This window comes from Scyliorhinus torazame, chromosome 1, assembly GCF_047496885.1.
Source record: "Scyliorhinus torazame isolate Kashiwa2021f chromosome 1, sScyTor2.1, whole genome shotgun sequence".
NCBI lineage: Eukaryota > Metazoa > Chordata > Chondrichthyes > Carcharhiniformes > Scyliorhinidae > Scyliorhinus > Scyliorhinus torazame.
The window spans coordinates 252597618-252616507 of record NC_092707.1 but is presented as its reverse complement, the minus strand read 5'-3'; the positions used below and the strand labels follow the sequence as shown (position 1 = coordinate 252616507).

Below are 18890 nucleotides of genomic sequence, written 5' to 3'. Positions count from 1 at the left end.
TTCCTGGGCAATAGGACCTCACCATCCCTTTTCACATTTGTTCACATTCCTGTCGTGCCCCTAGTGTTAGGAGAACCTATGGGCTCTAACAACGAATGAACTGTACAATACCCTACAGCTGGTTGTGGGATTTCTGTTTCCCTCTGTTTCTTTCCTGGCCTCAGTCTGCAACTTTAGCTGATTGACGAACCATGAGCAGAGGCACCGTATGCACTAAATTCTTCCAGTGTCTGGGGGCAGTACCGTCTTAAGACTACAAAGTCAGGAAGGAAAACCTCGTTTGTAGGCTGTTGGAGGTCTGACTTTTTGAACACTTCAGTATTACAAACAAGGGAATTCGGCTGCTTTTTATAAATGTACTTCACAAATATTTTCACCTTGCCTGTGAAGATATCAAAATAATTCAAAAGGTTAATTGAATGTTTGCCTTTACCACAAGAAGATTAGAGTACAGAGGGTTGTAGTCACCGTATGTTAAACAAATATTTGGAATGTGCAAGTCGGGCTTGGAGGGGATGCAGCGCAGATTCACTAGAATTTACAAAGATTAAAAGGGCTAAATTATGAAGAAAGGTTGCACAGACTAAGCTTGTCATTCCTTGAGTAGAGAAGATTAAGGATGAGCTAATTGAAGTAGTTAAGATAATTAAAGGAGCCTTTTGGTGGCGGCCATGGAGTGCGTGGTCGTACACGGGCGGCTCCTGCTTGAAGGCATTTTGCCTGAGTTTTGGGTAGTTTTGGCAGAAAAGCAGTGCGGAGAGTGTAGGGGGAGAGGCTCTCCTCAGGATGGACATGTTTTCGGGTTATCAAACTCGGCAGAAAACTGTGAAAGACCTGGCGAAAGAGTTGGAGGAGGCACGTGGCGCAGCATCAATCACAAAAATGGCAGAGCGGGAAGGGTTGTCACTGGTTGGAAAACTGCAAATGGAGCAGTTGATGAGTTTCATCAAGGAGGAATTTCTGCAGCAACGAAAGGAAATGCAGAACGACTGGTCAAAGGGGATTACGGGGGCAGTGGCACCTCTTCGCAGGACCCTGGAATGGATGGATAAGAGCCTCGAGATGCAGGAGGCGATGATCCAGGAGGTAGAAAAAAAGGAGGTGTCCGACCAGAGTGACCGTATTGTGTCGTTGGAGGCAGAGATGGCGATCCTGGGGACATGTGAGTCGCTGCGGCGAAGGTGGAGGACCAGGAGAATAAGTCCGGGCAGCAAAATGTGCGGATTGTGGGCCTGCCGGAGGGAGTGACGGGAACGTGTGAAATGAGCCACGTTGCGAGGATGCTGGCCAGGTTGGCGGAGAAGGTGTTGGACAAGTCCCCGGAGGTGGATCGGGACCATAGGTTCCTGAGGCAGAAGCCGAGAGCAGGGGAGCCGCCACAGGCAGTGATTGTGTGGATGTATAAGTTCCAGGACAAGGAAAAGACCTTGAGGTGGGCCGGGACACGGCGGGACTGTGAATGGGAAGGAAATGAATTAGGATCGACCAAGACATCGGAGCGGAGCTGGCCAGGGGTTCAACAAAGTGAAAGCAGCATTGTATCAGTGCAAGATTCGGTTTAGGGTGTTGTACCCGGCCAGACTGTGGGTAATTTAGGAGGAACTAGAATATTATTTTGGGACGCTGGAAGAGACGAATGACTTTATGAAGGAGCATATGTTGGGGGAGAGCTGAAGGGTGGCTTTGGTGGAGGAATTATCTCTGCAAAAGTTGTTTTACTGTTATTGTAAGCTCCCCTTGTGCCCTCCCCCCAAAACCTTTTTGGGATTTTTTTGTGGTGTTTTTAATATTTGCTTTTTTGATATTTTTTGTGGGCTTGTTGGTATTTTTTACTGTAGTTTTGTGCTTTTTGCACGTTGGAATTTGTGTATGGAAATTTAATCGTGGGGTGTGAGAGGGAAAGTGCTGGGTCATTGGAGGGGGCTTTCGGGTGCGAGTCGCACGCTAGCAAGAAACGCTAGTGAATGGAAATGAAGTGGGCGACGGCGGGTGGGAGGGCAGAGAGGCTGTGGTGGGTAGCCAGTGGGGGGGCGCGATGTGGCAGTTATGGAGGATGAGTTTGGTCATGGAGGGGGTAGGGGGCCATCTTGGGTGGGCCGGATTCAGGATGGGGATGGGAGGGCGGAGCCTAAGGGTGATGATGGCGGACACTAGGAAGGGAAGGCGGCAGCCTCCAGTGAGACTTGTGACTTGGAACGTCCGCGGGCTAAATGAGCCGATGAAATGGTCCCAGTTGTTTGCACAGCTGAAGAGTTTGAGAGCAGAGGTGATTTTCTTGCAAGAGACACATCTCCGGGTGAAAGATCAGATGAGGTTGAGGAAAGGATGGGTGGGCCAAGGGTTTCAATCGGGGTTAATTCGAAGTCAGGGGGGGGGGGGGGGGGTGGTCATTTTGTTGAGCAAGGAAATGGGGTTTACGGGGGCCAGGGAGGTGCGGGACCTGGCCGGGGGGGGGGGGGGGGGGCAAGATTTATATAAATGAGTGGGGTGCTAGTGGGGACGTCAGTGGTTTTGGTCAATGTGGAGTGTGGGTCCTACAGGCACATTTCACTACTGAATACGGACGTGGCTAAGGTGCTAGAATGTAGGCTTGACGGGTGCGTGCCGGCGTTGGTCTCGGAGGACCAAACGGGTTTTGTGAAGGTGAGGCAGCTCTCTAATAATATTAGGAGATTGTTAAATGTAATTATAACTCCGTTGGGGGCAAGTGCTGGAGGTGATAGTGTCCATGGCCGGGTGGTATGTGTTAGCGATTTTGGATAGGTTTGGGTTTCTGGTGGGTCCAATTGCTGTATGCATCTCCCATGGCAAGTGTGCGAACAAATGAGACGCGCTTGGGGTATTTTGGGTTGTATAGGGGTACGATGCAGGGTGCCCGCTGATGCCGTTGTTATTCGCATTGATGATTGAGCCATTGACATGGCCCTCCGGGCCTCGGCTGAGCGGCTGGTGTTGTGAGTGGGGGCAGGGAGCACTGGGTATCGCTCTATATGGACGATCTGCTGCTGTTTGTGTCGGACCCACTGGAGAGTATGGGTAGAATTATGGGTTTGTTGGAGGTTTGGGGCCTCTTCTCGGGTTATAAATTAAATGTAGGGAAACGTGAGGTGATCCGGTGAATGCGACAGGGCGGGTGGGGGGGGGGGGGGCGCGCGCGAACCTGGGGGCTCTGCCATTTAAGGTGGCATCTGCCATTTAAGGTGGCAAGGGAGTGATTTCGCTATCTGGGGATCAAGGTAACCCATGAGTGGGCCACGATGCACACGTGGAACCTGACGGGGCAGGTGAAGGAGGTCAAGGGCGATCTTAAGAGGTGGGATGCATTCTGCGTGGCATTTACGGGGAGGGTGCAGGTGGTTAAGATGAATGTGTTGCTAAGCTTTCTGCTTGTGTTTCAATCCCTCCCGATTTTTCTCCACAGAGTCTTTTTCCGCAAGATGGATGAGATAATCTCGGAATTTGTGTGGGCGAGGAAAGTGATGAGGGTGAAGAGGGCTCTGTCGCATTGGCAGAGGCAAGGAGGGGGGTTGGTGCTCCCAAGCCTAATGCGCTACTATTGGGTAGCGAATGTGGAGAGGGTGAGGCAATGGCGTTGGGGGTAGGTGAGTGGATCAGGCTGGAGAAGGAGTCCTGTAAGAGCTCGTGTTTGAGGGCTCAAGTCTGGTGGTGGAGACGACTAATAGATCTTGAATCAGTTGAAGAGGCACTCTAAATTGGTACACATGTCAATGTTAACGCCACTGTGTGGGGATCAAGTGGGGATCATAGGTTTAAGCCGGGGGGGGGGGGGTGGTGATGATATGGGTGAATGAGATGTATAGGCAGTGGAGAGAGGGAGGATGGTGTGGGTTAGGGATATGTTCTTGGAGGGGAAGTTTGCAGGGCTGGAGGAACTGCAGGAGAGGTTTGAGGTACCAAGGGGGAGTGAGTTCAGGTACTGGCAGATGCACAAAAGGAGCTGCCTTCGTTCCCCCAATTACTGGAGTACACGCTGCTGGAGAAAATGCTGCTCTCAGAAGAGGTGGGGGAGGGCTGTATATAATATATATATATATATGTGGTGGTTGGGAGAGCAGGGCAAGGCATTAGTGAAAAGGATCAAATGTAAGTGGGAGGAGGAATTGGAGACGGAGATAGAATGAGGACTCTGGTCTGAGATAATGCGGCGAGTGAACTCAACCTTCTCCTGTGCAAGAATGAGTTTGATACAATTTAAAGTGGTACATGGGGCTCGGATGAGTGTTTTTTTCCCCGGGGCAGCAGATTAATGTGAGCAGCGTGGGTGGGGACTGGTGAATCATGCTGTGTTCTGGGGGTGTGAGGGATTGGGGAGCTACTGGGTGGTGGTGTTCGAGACTCTACTGAGGGTAGTAGGGTGGAGGTGAATCGGAGCCTATGGTAGCGATCTTTGGGGTGTTGAAGGTGCCGGAGCTGCTGGAGGGGAAGGGGCCGATGTCATGGCCTTAACCTCACTGATTGCCCGGCGAGGGATTCTTTTGTATTGAAATTGGCTACGTCACCAGGGGTTGCAGCTTGGCTGGGGGATTTATACGAGTTTCTGTAGTTGGAGAAGATCAAATTAGTCTTAAAGTGGTCAGAAGAGGGCTTTAAGGTACGGTGGAGGACGTTCATGGAAATATTTGAGCTGTTCATCCATCATGGCGGAGGAGGGGGACGGGGGGGTGGGGGGGGACTAAATGCGGACAAATGCACAAACTACTTTGTTTTGATTGGATTCGAATTGATGTTATTGATTGTGTTTGGGATAAAATGTCTTAAAAAAAAAAGATGCTTGAAGGAGTTAATAGGGTAGATAGAGACGATGGGCGCCACTGAATGGCCACGTTGCGCCTGAATGGCAGCTCGCCGCGGCACAACGTGGCTAGCAGAAGCCGGGAGATCCCACTCCTGGGATCTACCAGGCTTGCCTCGCGATCTAACATGATCTTCCGAGTCGTTGCAAAGTGAATCCCACTCATTGTGAGCGGGATCACTTTTTGGCAAATGTGCATAGAGCGAGACAGCCGATCTCACTTTAATATGCAGTTTCCTGAGGCACCCGAGGCATTGGGATCTAACCCCTTCGCCTCAGGCGAGCGCTGTTCAGTACTAGCCTCCACAAACGGGACTCATGGGGATCTACCAGGGGAATTGGAGGCCCCCAGGTGCTTGCCCTCTGCGTAAGGTGTCCAGGTGGCACCGTCAGCTGGCAGGCGTACTGCCAGGGTACCAGGTTGGGACTGCCAAGGTGCCAAGCTGGCATTTTTTGCATGGCGGCAATTGAGCCGGGGGTGCCCTGTGCAGATGTTGGGGGGTTGTGGGGACCCAGGCACCTCCTCATAGTGAGTTTGGGCCTTGGGGGGGGGGGGGGGGGGATGGGGATGGGTCAAGGGTTGTGGTGCGGGCTCCAGAGATCCGGACACTATTTAAAAATGGCATCCCTATCTCTCGCTACACTGAGAGGTTCTGGTGAGCGGAGCCCCTCAGTGCAAAAAACAGGGCTATGTGCGGCCTTGGCCGCGTATTCCCCACTGAGGCCCCCTATCTAACCGGGGGAGCGTTACATAACAGGATGTTTCTCGGTGCTGCGAGCGCCGGGAAACACACGGCTGAACCCGCTCGCTTTAGGACTTGTTGCCATTTGGTCAAATCACGCCCAATTTACTTTGCTGAGGGGAATGATAACAAGGATGCATAATATGAGAATTCGAGATAGGCTGTTGAAGGGTAATATTGTGAAGTACGTCTTTAAACAAAGAATAGTGAAAACGTAGAACTCTCTCTCCCAAAAAGGTAGTGGATGGTTGTTCAATTGAAAATTTTAAAATGGAGATGGACAGATTGGCCATTCTCAATTGCCCTTAGTGTCCAAAAAGGTTAGGTGGGGTTACGGGGATAAAGGGCATAGGGTGGAGGCGTGGGGCTTATGTAGGGTGCTCTTTCCAAGGGCCGGTGCAGACACGATGGGCTGAATGGCCCCCTTCTGCACTGTAAAATTCTATGATTCTATGATTGTTAGGCTATGGGACCAAGGTGGGAAAATGGAGTGAAGATACAGAAAATTCATGATTTAATTGAATGCTAGAATAGACTTGAGGGTTGACAGGCCAGCATCTGTTCCCGAACGCTTTACAAAGCAGCAAGGAATGAGCTGGATGTCACTCAGCACCATGGGCATCATGTCAACTCACAGGAGAACTGACCTGTTGTTTGGTGCTTTGCTGGCATCACAGTGATGGTGACATTGTCATCGCTCTTTTGTCCAATCGTATCAGTGACCGACAACTGAATCACATACACGCCCTCTCGTAAACCACTTAATTTCAACATGCCAGGCTGCGGAGACTAAAATGTGATAAAAATATATTCAAACAAGGTTCTTAAATCTTAACTATAACACATATTGAAGTGTGCAATTAATATAACATGTCAGCTGTGGCTTGAAGGTAGTACATTAACCTCTGAGTCAGAAGGTTTCGAGTTCAATCCTCAAGAACAATAGTTCAGGTTGAAAATTATATTATGTTTGTTCCTGTGTAAATCTCATGTTGATAAATGAATCTGAGTGGTAGTTTTAGCCAGAGCAATGGTGGTGCTTAGTTGCAGGTCAGAGACTGGTGGATAGCCTCTGTACTGAAGGGTATTGCTCCCTTGTTAGAGATCCAGGCTCTCAGGTGAGATGTTAAAATGAGTCCCCTGCCCTATAGAATGTTTTCAGTATGGTAAAACAGAAAGCTATGGCACATCAGAAGGCCAATCAGTCCACTGTGTCTTTGCTAGCTGAAAACGAGCTATTCAGCCTAATTCCACTTTTCTACACTTGGCCGGTGGCCTTGTAGTTTTTTGGCACTTAGAACATAGAACCTACAGTGCAGAAAAAGGCCATTCGGCCCATCGGGTCTGCACCGACCCACAGGAGCCCTCACTTCCACCCTATCCCCATAACCCAATAACCCTTCCTAACCTTTTTTTGTTTTGTTTGGGTCACTAAGGGCAATTTAGCATGGCCAATCCACCTATACTGCACTTCTTTGGACTGTGTGAGGAAACCGGAGCACCCGGAGGAAACCCACGCAGACACGGGGAGAACGTGCAGACTCCGCACAGACAGTGACCCAGCGGGGAATCGAACCTGGGACCCTGGCGCTGTGAAGCCACAGTGTTATCCACTTGTGCTACAGTGCTGCCCCACTTCAAGTGCAATTCCAAGTAGTTTCAGAATGTATGAGATCTTCGGTCACCTTTTCGGCACTGAGTTTCAGATCCTCCCACCCTGTGGGTAAAAACATTTCTCAACTACCTTCTAACCCTTCTGCCAATTATGTTTACATCCAACTGAAGGGGCAGATGGGATATTGGTTTAACATCTCAATCCGAAAGCCAGAACTCCCTAGGAGCATCAGCCTAGATTTTGTGCTAATATTCCTGGGGCTGGGACTTGAACCTTCTGACTCAAGCCATGACAATGGTAAGTAAAACACAACTTAATACTTTGCCTTGTTAGCAGATTAGGGTGCACTGCATTCTCCTTCAAGTGTTTTGTGGCGAGTTTGCTGTTTGTTTCTATTAGTTTTGGAACGTGTCATTACTTCATGTGCATTTTAGATTTAAGACTGATAATCACACTGCAATACGGATGATTTTTAATGATTAAGAGCTGAACTAAAGTCACTACAACATAAAACCTGACATGAACTTTGCATTACTTTCATATTAACTGACATATTGTGCAACAACCACACAGAGGTTTTCTGATCACAGTGTGAAAGCAGGAAATATACTCCACATTAGCTAGTAAAAACCAGTCACAGTTTTATATACAACATAGAAATGCAGAGTGGAAATTAGCAGAGTGGCATCAAGGCCCAGAGTGAGAATGTAGGGAGGAGGACGTGTACGTAGGATAGCATTTTGGAGTTTAAAAGGGAGTGTTACAAGAGGAGGTTCAGAGAAGCACTGACCAGAATAGTAATCAATAAATTAAAGGTTGTGACAGAGGGAGAGGTAAAATATTTGAACGCCCCATCAAATGACATCCTTTACCTCGTAACCTGCCTAGATGCTGGACAGAGTCCATGGGGAGTTGAAAGCAGCTGTCGTAGAGGAGGAGAAAAAGAACACAAAGGAAAACCTGAGCTTGATTGGTAAAAGAGATGCGGGAGAGCCAACTGAGATCATGGTGTCTAGAACGGCAATAGATTGAAGATAGAGTAAGGGTGGAGCCATTACAGGCAAGAGGCAAGTAAGACTGAGAAGAGCAACGAAGTGACACTATGTTTGAAGAATGAATTACCATTTTCTAATATCATGTTTCAGCCGTTCTGTTTCATCCAAGTTCCTGTCTTTAAATTCAGGTAAGTTAGCATAAAATAATTCAGTGAGGAAAAATGATGCCTGTCTGGCATGGTCACAAAGCAAGTTTGTGAGCTTCTTATCTCACACAGCAAGCTGCCAGCAGATTATTTATTGGGCCTGGTGCTCCAATATTGACTTCTTTGTCCTTCACATCCCATACAAAAACAGCGTACAAGTTACAGAGTGTCACTGTAACAACAAGCAAAGAGGGAACAGAGAACAAGCTAGTGAGGCTGCATTGATGCCCAGCTGAATGTGAAATTCTAGGGAGGAAGGAGATATTTGCTTCACTGTAAGCAAATTACACTGGAAAGCAGTTTGTGTGCTACACTATCATTTCTGCCTGGAGAGAACTACACGTTTCTCCCGGGCACTGGGCAGATTTAAAATTCTAGGCACTGGGAAAATTCTAAATTTCCAGCACCTGTGCAAGTTCCAGGTTCTGGGGAAATACTGCAAGGATTATTAAGCTATGAAGTTACAATCCCAAAATTTTAATGCAAAAGCAGGATGAAGATTACAGATAGACCCCGAACAGTATCCTCAACAGAATTATCAATGGGATTCTAGTTTCAGATATTCATTCTCACAAACATGATCAGACGAAGATACAAACCTGAGCTCTTGGGACACTTTAATCACTCGGGCACCCTCACAGGGATTCTGATGATAGGACATTGACCAGAAACATTTTTTTTCTTTTTTATAAATTTAGATTACCAATTCTTTTTTTTCCAATCAAGGGGCAATGTAGCGTGGCCAATCCACCTACCCTGCATATCTTCGGGTTGTGGGGTGAGACCCACGCAGACATGGGGAAAATGTGCAAACTTCACACTGACAGTGTCCCCGGGCCGGGACCGAACCTGGGACCTCAGCGCCGTGAGACAGCAGTGCTAACCACTCCGCCGCCCCGATCAGAAACATTAACTGTTTCTTTCTCCACAATGCTGACTGACTTGCGATTTCTAACTTTTTCTGTTTTCATCTCATACGGGTTTGTTGATACATGGCCAGACCATAATAACTTGCATTACAACAGGTTTCATTTGGGGAAGGAGATTGGTGCTGTTAACTCTGGTTCTATGTAGATGTGCCCTCAGCCCTTTCATTCGCAAGGGGCTGCAGGGAGAATGCAGCAGAGACTGGTGGGGAGAAACCAGACATGTTATCTCAGAAATCAGTTACCTTCATATCAACCAATGGATCTCCTTGTATTAAGGTCCATTCATATCGGACAATTCCCTGATCGTCAGCACTGCCTCTTCCATCCAGCAGCACCCAGTCAGTGGGCAGTAGCAAGACCACGTCCTGGCCTGCATCACAGTGGGGGGCTTCATCATTTCCTGCACCAGAACAAACAAATGGCAAACAAATGGCCATATAGAAATGAGATCACCTCACCGATGCCTCATAGAGTCAGCACTTCAGAGTTAAAGAATTTTACAGCACAGAAAGAGGCCCTTCGGCACATTGTGTCTCCGCCAGCCATCAAGTACCTATCTATTCTAATCCCATTTTCCAGCACTTGGTCCGTAGCCTTGTATGCTATGGCTTTACAAGTGCCCATCTAAATGCTTCTTAAATGCTGTGAGGATTCCTTTCTCAACCATCCTTTCAGGCAGTGAGTTCCAGATTCCCACCATCCTCTGGGTGAAAAGGTTTTCCCTCCAAAGCTCCTGCCCCTTACCTTCACTCCCCCTGATTACTGACCCCTCCACTGAGGGGAAATGTTCCTTCCAATCTACCATTTTGTGTCCCCTTTAATTTTGTATACCTCAATCATGTTCTCCCTCAGCCTTCTCTGCTCCAAGGAAAGCAACCCCAGCCTATCCAGCCTCTTTTCATAGCTGAAATGCTCCAGCCCTGGCAACATCCTGGTGAATCTCCTCTGCACCCACTCTAATGCAATCACTTTCTTCCTATATTGTGACAACGAGAACTGTACACAGTACTCCAGCTGCGGCCTAAGAAGCATTTTATACAGCTTCTTCATAAACCCTCTGCTTTTGTATTCCATGGGCGGAATTCTCCCCCCCCCCCCCCCCCCCACCCCAACGCTGGGTGGGAGAATCGCCCGGCGCCGCGTGAGTCCCGCCACGCCGTCCCGACGCCCGCACGCGATTCTCCCACCCCCCCAAACCGGAGCGGCGCTAATCATGGCTGGCCGCTGGGAGAATCGGCGCTTGCCGTTGGTTATGGTCGAGCGCCGATTTTCCGGCCCGGATGGGCCGAGCGGCCTGCCCAACACGACAGGTTCCCGCCGGCGCCATCCACACCTGGTCGCTGCCGGCGGGAACAGCGCGGGAACGCTGGGGGGAGGGGCGGCCTGTGGGGGGGCGAAGGGGGGTTCCTGCACCAGGAGGGGGGCTCAAAAGGGGTCTGGCCCGCGATCGGTGCCCACCGATCGGCGGGCCGGCCTCTCTGAAGGAGGACCTCCTTTCCTCCGCTGCCCCGCAAGATCGATCCGCCATCTTCTTGCGGGGCGGCCGCGGAGAGGACAGCAACCGCGCATGCGCGGGTTGGCGCCGGCCAATCCGTGCATGCGTAGGTGACGTCATTTACACGGCGCCAGGCCCGGCGCGCGTAAATGACGCGGCGCCGCTCCGTGCCCCCCGGGAGCGGGAGAATAGGGGGCTGGGAACGGCCTCCGACGCCGGAGTGAAACACTCCGGTTTTCATTCCAGCGTCAGGATTTAGTCTCCCCTTGGGAGAATTGTGCCCCATGTCTCTAATAAAGGCAAATATCCCATATGCCTTCTTAACCACCTCATCTACCTGTGTTGCTGTCTTCAGGGATCTATGGACACGCACCCAAAGGTCCCTCTGTACTTCATTTGTCACTGTTCAGCACCATCTGACCAGCCTGTCTATATCATCCTGTAATCTCAGGCTATCCTCACTATTTACCACACCACCAACCTTTGCATCATCTGTAAACTTACTGATCATATCTCCTACTTTCACATCTAAATCATTAATGTAGAGTACAAACAGCAAGTGACCCAGCATAGATTTAGATGACAAGAGCACGTGCTAAATACTTATAAAAGCGGGGCATGTTGTGAGGTGTTTCGCATGGTAGCATTCTTGCTCCCAAATCAATCTGGCGTTTGAACTCCATTCCAGGGACACGAGCACAAAATCTAACTTCATACTTTAATACAGAACTTGAAGGAGTACTGAACTGTTAGAAAATAACATCTATCAGATGAGAAATGAAATTGAGATTCAGACTGCCCTCTTGGGTGAAGTAAAAGATTCTGGTGCTATTCTGATGATGATGAAGGCGAAGGAGTAATTTCTCCTTTTGCTTTTCAAACCGTTGGACTATACTCCCTACTCTTTTTCTCCATTCCTCCAGATTGCAGGGGGGGGGGGGTGGATTGAATGGTGGAAGATAGTTAACCTACATTATACCTCCCTTCTCCATCAGGGGTATTGAGCTCTGATGGACAATTGAGTATCAAGAAAAGGCTAAGGCTTGTTCTTGACTCTACACTCTCAGCTCCCTCAATCACCCCAAATTACGAAGTCTAAGCCTTGGCATTCTGCCCTCCAAATTTAACCTGGTTAAGGGTGGCACGCACAAAGGTGCACCTGGCAGAAGGTGCTCGGCTACGCCGCCACCTTGAACCATGACTCAGCAGAGCAGAGCCCAGGGCAGAAACCCCAACTGCTGATGGGGAGGGGGTCCAAGCCTATTGAAAGGGGTTCGAGATAGTTTGAGGGGGAGGAACCGTGTCACGGTCCCCATTATCCAGGGGCGGAAGAGGGGGCTGGGGTTGTGTTGGGATGGGGATTGTGTTGGGGTTGGGTTGGGGGATTGTGTTGGGGTTGGGATGGGGGATTGTGTTGGGGTTCGGTTGGGGGATTGTTGGGGGATTGTGTTGGGGTTGGGATGGGGGATTGTGTTGGCGTTGGGATGGGGGAATTGTGTTGGGGTTGGGTTGAAGGGGTGGTTTTGGGGTTGTGATGGGGAATTGTGTTGGGGTTGGGTTGGGATGGAGGATTGTGTTGCGGTTGGGATGGGGTATTGTGTTGGGTTGGGATGGAGGGTTGGTTTGGGATGGAGGACTGTGTTGGGATGGGGGTTTGTGTTGGGGTTGGGTTGGGATGGGGTATTGTGTTGGGGTTGGGATGGAGGATTGTGTTGGAGTGGGTTGGGATGGGGTATTGTGTTGGGGTGGGTTGGGATGGGGTATTGTGCTGGGGTTTGGTTGGATGGAGGATTGTGTTGGGGTGGGTTGGGATGGGGTATTGTGTTGGAGTGGGTTGGGATGGGGTATTGTGTTGGGGTGGGTTGGGATGGGGGATTGTGTTGGGGTGGGTTGGGATGGGGTATTGTGCTGGGGTTTGGTTGGATGGAGGATTGTGTTGGGGTGGGTTGGGATGAAGTTGGAATGGGGGATTGTGTTGGGGTTGGGATGGGGGATTGTGTTGGGGTTGGGTTGGGGGATTGTGTTGGGGTTGGGATGGGATATTGTGTTGGGTTTGGGATGGAGGATTGTGTTGGAGTGGGTTGGGATGGGGTATTGTGTTGGGGTTGGGATGGAGGATTGTGTTGGGATGGGGGATTGTGTTGGGGTTGGGTTGGGGGATTGTGTTGGGGTTGGGATGGGATATTGTGTTGGGTTTGGGATGGAGGATTGTGTTGGAGTGGGTTGGGATGGGGTATTGTGTTGGGGTTGGGATGGAGGATTGTGTTGGGATGGGGGATTGTGTTGGGGTTGGGATGGAGGATTGTGTTGGGATGGGGGATTGTGTTGGGGTTGGGATGGAGGATTGTGTTGGGATGGGGGATTGTGTTGGGGTTGGGATGGGGGATTGTGTTGGGGTTGGGATGGGGGATTGTGTTGGGGTTGGGATGGGGGATTGTGTTGGGGTTGGGATGGGGGATTGTGTTGGGGTTGGGATGGGGGGTTTTGTTGGGATGGGGGATTATGTTGGGGTTGGGTTGAAGGGGTGGTATTGGGGTTGTGATGGGGAATTGTGTTGGGGTTGGGTTGGGATGGAGGATTGTGTTGCGGTTGGGATGGGGTATAGTGTTGGGGTTGGGATGGGATGGAGGACTGTGTTGGGTTGGGGGTTTGTGTTGGGGTTAGGTTGGGATGGGGTACTGTGTTGGGGTTGGGTTGGGATGGAGGATTGTGTTGGGGTGGGCTGGGATGGGGTATTGTGTTGGGATGGATGATTGTGTTGGAGTGGGTTGGGATGGGGTATTGTGTTGGGGTTGGGATGGAGGATTGTGTTGGGGTTGGGTTGCGATGGAGGATTGTGTTGGGGTGGGGTGGGATGGGGTATTGTGTTGGGGTTGGGATGGAGGACTGTGTTGGGATGGGGGATTGTGTTGGGGTTGGGTTGGGATGGAGGATTGTGTTGGGGTGGGTTGGAATGGTGTATTGTGTTGGGGTTGGGTTGGGATGGAGGACTGTGTTGGGATGGGGGATTGTGTTGGGGTTGGGTTGGGATGGAGGATTGTGTTGGGGTGGGTTGGAATGGTGTATTGTGTTGGGGTTGGGTTGGGATGGAGGATTGTGTTGGAGTGGGTTGGGATGGGCTGGGATGGGGTATTGAGTTGGGGCTGGGTTGGATGGAGGATTGTGTTCGGGTGGGTTGGGATGGAGTTTGAATGGGGGACTGTGTTGGGGTTGGGTTGGGATGTGGAATTGCGTCGGAGTTGGGTTGAGATGGGGGATTGTGTTGGGGTTGGGTTGGGATGGGGTATTATGTTGGGGTTGGGTTGGGATTGTGTTGGGGTTGGGTTGGGATGGGGTATTATGTTGGGGTTGGGATGTGGAATTGTGTCGGGGTTGGGATGGGGGATTGTGTTGGGATGTGGAATTGTGTTGGGTTGGGATGGGGGATTGTGTTGGGGTTGGGTTGGGATGGGGTATTATGTTGGGGTTGGGTTGGGATTGGGGTTTGTGTTGGGATGGGTTATTGTGTTGGGGTTGGGATGGGGTATTGTGTAGGGGTTGGGATGGGGGATTGTGTTGGGGTGGAGCTGGAATGGGGGATTGTGTTGAGGTTGGGATGGGGGATTGTGTAGGGGTTGGGATGGGGGATTGTGTAGGGGTTGGGATGGGGGTTTGAGTTGGGGTGGAGTTGGAATGGGGGACTGTGTTGGGGTTGGGTTGGGATGTGGAATTGTGTCGGAGTTGGGTTGAGATGGGGGATTGTGTTGGGGTTGGGATGGGGTATTATGTTGGGGTTGGGTTGGGGGATTGTGGTTGGGTTGGGATCGGGGATTGTGTTGCGTTGAGCTGGGGGATTGTGTTGGGGTTGGCATGGGGGATTGTGTTGGGGAATTGTGTTGGGGTTGGCATGGCTGACTGTGGTTGGGATGGGGGATTGTGTTGGGGTTGGCATGGGGGATTGTGTTGGGGAATTGTGTTGCGGTTGGCATGGCTGATTGTGGTTGGGATGGGGGATTGTGTTGGGTTGAGTTGGGGTATTGTGTAGGGTTGAGTTCGGGGATTGTGGTTGGGTTGGGATCGGGGATTGTGTTGCGTTGAGTTGGGGGATTGTGTTGGGGTTGGCATGGGGGATTGTGTTGGGGAATTGTGTTGCGGTTGGCATGGCTGATTGTGGTTGGGATGGGGGATTGTGGTTGGGTTGAGTTGGGGGATTGTGGTTGGGTTGAGTTGGGGGATTGTGGTTGGGTTGGGATGGGGGATTGTGGTTGGGTTGAGTTGGGGGATTGTGGTTGGGTTGAGTTGGGGGATTGTGGTTGGGTTGAGTTGGGGGATTGTGGTTGGGTTGAGTTGGGGGATTGTGGTTGGGTTGAGTTGGGGGATTGCGGTTGGGTTGAGTTGGGGGATTGTGGTTGGGTTGAGTTGGGGGATTGCGGTTGGGTTGAGTTGGGGGATTGTGGTTGGGTTGAGTTGGGGGATTGTGGTTGGGTTGAGTTGGGGGATTGTGGTTGGGTTGAGTTGGGGGATTGCGGTTGGGTTGGGATGGGGGATTGTGGTTGGGTTGGGATGGGGGATTGTGGTTGGATTGAGTTGGGGGATTGTGGTTGGGTTGAGTTGGGGGATTGTGGTTGGGTTGAGTTGGGGGATTGTGGTTGGGTTGAGTTGGGGGATTGTGGTTGGGTTGAGTTGGGGGATTGTGGTTGGGTTGAGTTGGGGGATTGTGGTTGGGTTGGGATGGGGGATTGTGGTTGGGTTGGGATGGGGGATTGCGGTTGGATTGAGTTGGGGGATTGTGGTTGGGTTGAGTTGGGGGATTGTGGTTGGGTTGAGTTGGGGGATTGCGGTTGGGTTGGGATGGGGGATTGTGGTTGGGTTGGGATGGGGGATTGTGGTTGGGGTTGGGATGGGGGATTGGGATTGCGGTTGGGATGGGGGATTGGGATTGGGATGGGGGCTTGGGGTTGGGTTGGAATGGGGGATTGGGATTGGGGTTGGGTTGGGATGGGGGATTGGGGTTGGGGGGGGGATGGGGGATTGGGATTGGGTTGGGATGGGGGATTGGGGTTGGGTTGGGGGGGATGGGGGATTGGGATTGGGGTTGGGTTGGGGGATTGGGTTGGGATGGGGAATTGGGGTTGGGTTGGGGGATTGGGATGGGATGGGGGATTGGGATGGGGGATTGGGGTTGGGATGGGGGATTGGGATTGGGTTGGGATGGGGATTGCGGTTGGGATGGGGGATTGCGGTTGGGGTTAGGATGGGGGATTGGGATGGGGGATTGGGGTTGGGTTGGAATGGGGGATTGGGATTGGGGTTGGGTTGGGATGGGGGATTGGGATTGGGGTTGGGTTGGGATGGGGGATTGGGGTTGGGGGGGGATGGGGGATTGGGTTGGGATGGGGGATTGGGGTTGGGTTGGGGGGGATGGGGGATTGGGATTGGGGTTGGGTTGGGATGGGGGATTGGGTTGGGATGGGGAATTGGGGTTGGGTTGGGGGGGATGGGGGATTGGGATTGGGATTGGGGTTGGGATGGGGGGTTGGGATGGGGGATTGGGGTTGGGATGGGGGATTGGGGTTGGGATGGGGGATTGGGTTGGGATGGGGGATTGGGGTTGGGGTTGGGATGGGGGATTGGGGTTGGGATGGGGGATTGGGATTGGGGTTGGGTTGGGATGGGGGATTGGATTGGGTTGGGATGGGGGATTGGATTGGGGTTGGGATGGGGGATTGGGATTGGGGTTGGGATGGGGGATTGGGGTTGGGGTTGGGATGGGGGATTGGGGTTGGGTTGGGGGATTGCGGTTGGGTTGAGTTGGGGGATTGTGGTTGGGTTGGGTTGGGGGATTGGGGATGGGTTGGGATGGGGTGATTGGGGTTGGGATGGGGTTGGGGGATTGGGGTTGGGTTGAGTTGGGGGATTGGGGATGGGATGGGGGATTGGGGATGGGATGGGGGATTGGGATTGGGTTGGGATGGGGGATTGGGATTGGGATGGGATGGGGGATTGGGATGGGGGATTGGGGGGGATGGGGGTTATGTTGAGCCTGTGTGCGGGTAAATCCTGGTGCCGGCTGCTGACAATTTGTAAGAAGTTGAGGGAGGCGGCTCGGCCCTTACGGTTGCCATGGCGACGGGCCTCCGGCTGCTGGCTGCCGTTGTCTGTCCGGGAGAAGCTGCTGTGTCCCTGGTGCGGGGAGAAGTGGCAAACGTCGCGGCCTCGGTACGTGCAGTTGAAGAGGTAGCAGTTGAGGTCGGCCGGGTTGTCGGCGCTGGGCTGCAGGCCGCGGCCGCCCCGGAGCCGCTCCACCACGGCCACCGTGCAGCTGGGGAAGGTGCAGCAGGCCCGCAGGCACTGGGCCGGGCTGCTGATGCCGGCCGGGGCGCTGAGGAACGAGGCGCCGGCGCTCAGCGAGTCCCGGGTGCGGATGATGTAGTCCTGCATCAGGCTGAAGCCGGACTCGCAGCGGCCCGAGGCCCCGGTTCGGGCCCCGGCCTCCGGGCCCCAGCGTCCGCCCGCCCTCCGCAGCTGCTGGCCGAACTCGCTGAGCGTCAGCGGCCCCGCACCTGTCACCGCCGCCCGCAGCCACACGCAGGCCGCCAGCAGCCGGCAGGCCAGCGCCCAAGCTCCGGGCATGGTTCCCAGCGCCGGGCCAGCCCTCAGCGGCTCATGGCGAGGAGCGAGGAGTGAGGAGCGGCCGGGGGACAGAGCGGCGGCCGCACAACTAAACCCCGGAATCCGGGCGGCTGATACTGATCGAGAATGGGAGGAGGGAGGGACCAGGGACAGGGAGGGATCAGAGTGGAGAGAGGGAGGACCGGAGGGGGCGATAGGGGAGAATGGGTGGTGAGGAGAGAGAGGAGGGGGATAAAGGAGTTGGGGCAGAGGGGTAGGAGGGGGGGGGGGAGGAGAGGAATAAGAGAGAAAGGAGGGGGCTCGTTGCGGGGGACAGGATACATAGAAGGGCACGGAGCTCGGAGAGTGGGGGGGGGGGGGGGGGGGTTGTGAGGGTAGGAGAGAAATGAAGGGAATTGGGGGTAGGAAAGAAAGGAGGGAGTGGGGGACGGAGAGGGGGGTTTGTGGGCAGAGGAGAAGGGTTGTGGGTTGGGCGAGGGTGGGTTGTGGACGTGGGAGAGGGAGGGTGTGGTAGGAGAGGGAGGGTGTGGGTGTGGCAGGAGAGGGAGGGTGTGGCAGGAGAGGGAGGGTGTGGTAGGAGAGGGAGGGTGTGGGTGTGGCAGGAGAGGGAGGGTGTGGTAGGAGAGGGAGGGTGTGGGTGTGGCAGGAGAGGGAGGGTGTGGTAGGAGAGGGAGGGTGTGGGTGTGGCAGGAGAGGGAGGGTGTGGTAGGAGAGGGAGGGTGTGGGTGTGGCAGGAGAGGGAGGGTGTGGTAGGAGAGGGAGGGTGTGGGTGTGGCAGGAGAGGGAGGGTGTGGTAGGAGAGGGAGGGTGTGGGTGTGGCAGGAGAGGGAGGGTGTGGTAGGAGAGGGAGGGTGTGGGTGTGGCAGGAGAGGGAGGGTGTGGTAGGACAGGGGTTCACGTGGGGAGGGTTAACATGGGGGGGGCTGGGGAGGGATGACGTGGGGGAGGGTTGGCGTGAGGGGGGTGGGGGAGGGTTGGCGTGAGGGGGGTGGGGGAGAGTTGGCGTGAGGGGGGTGGGGGAGGGTTGGCGTGAGGGGGGTGGGGGAGGGTTGGCGTGAGGGGGGTGGGGAGGGTTGGCGTGAGGGGGTGGGGAGGGTTGGCGTGAGGGGGGTGGGGAGGGTTGGCGTGAGGGGGGTGGGAGGGTTGGCGTGAGAGGGGTGTGAGGGTTGGCGTGAGGGGGGGTGGGGAGGGTTGGCGTGAGGGGGTGGGAGGGTTGGCGTGAGGGGGGTGGGGAGGGTTGGTGTGAGGGGGGTGGGAGGGTTGGCGTGAGGGGGTGAGGGGGGTGGGGAGGGTTGGCGTGAGGGGGGTGGGGAGGGTTGGCGTGAGGGGGGTGGGGAGGGTTGGCGTGAGGGGGGTGGGGAGGGTTAGCATGAGGGGAGTGGGAGGGTTTGGGGGGTGGGGGAGGATTGGCGTTGTGGGGAGGATTGGCGGTGGGGGGAGGGTTGGCGTGGGGGTGGGGAGGGTTGGTGTGGGGGGGTGGGG

General features: G+C 53.4%; 1 protein-coding gene across 1 annotated transcript in view; it reads right to left on the bottom strand.

Moving 5' to 3' along the window:
* The window catches only part of lrp11 (low density lipoprotein receptor-related protein 11), a 38522-nt gene extending 20960 nt beyond the window's left edge, over positions 1-17562 (bottom strand). Inside the window, exons 1-3 of the mRNA XM_072504667.1 lie at positions 16892-17562; positions 9544-9701; positions 6204-6345 (exon numbers count right to left, since the gene is read on the bottom strand). Of these exons, the coding sequence (XP_072360768.1) occupies positions 6204-6345; positions 9544-9701; positions 16892-17408 (817 nt within the window). The 5' untranslated portion in view covers positions 17409-17562. The remainder of the gene's footprint in view (positions 1-6203; positions 6346-9543; positions 9702-16891) is intronic.
* Between the last annotated feature and the right edge of the window lie 1328 nt (positions 17563-18890).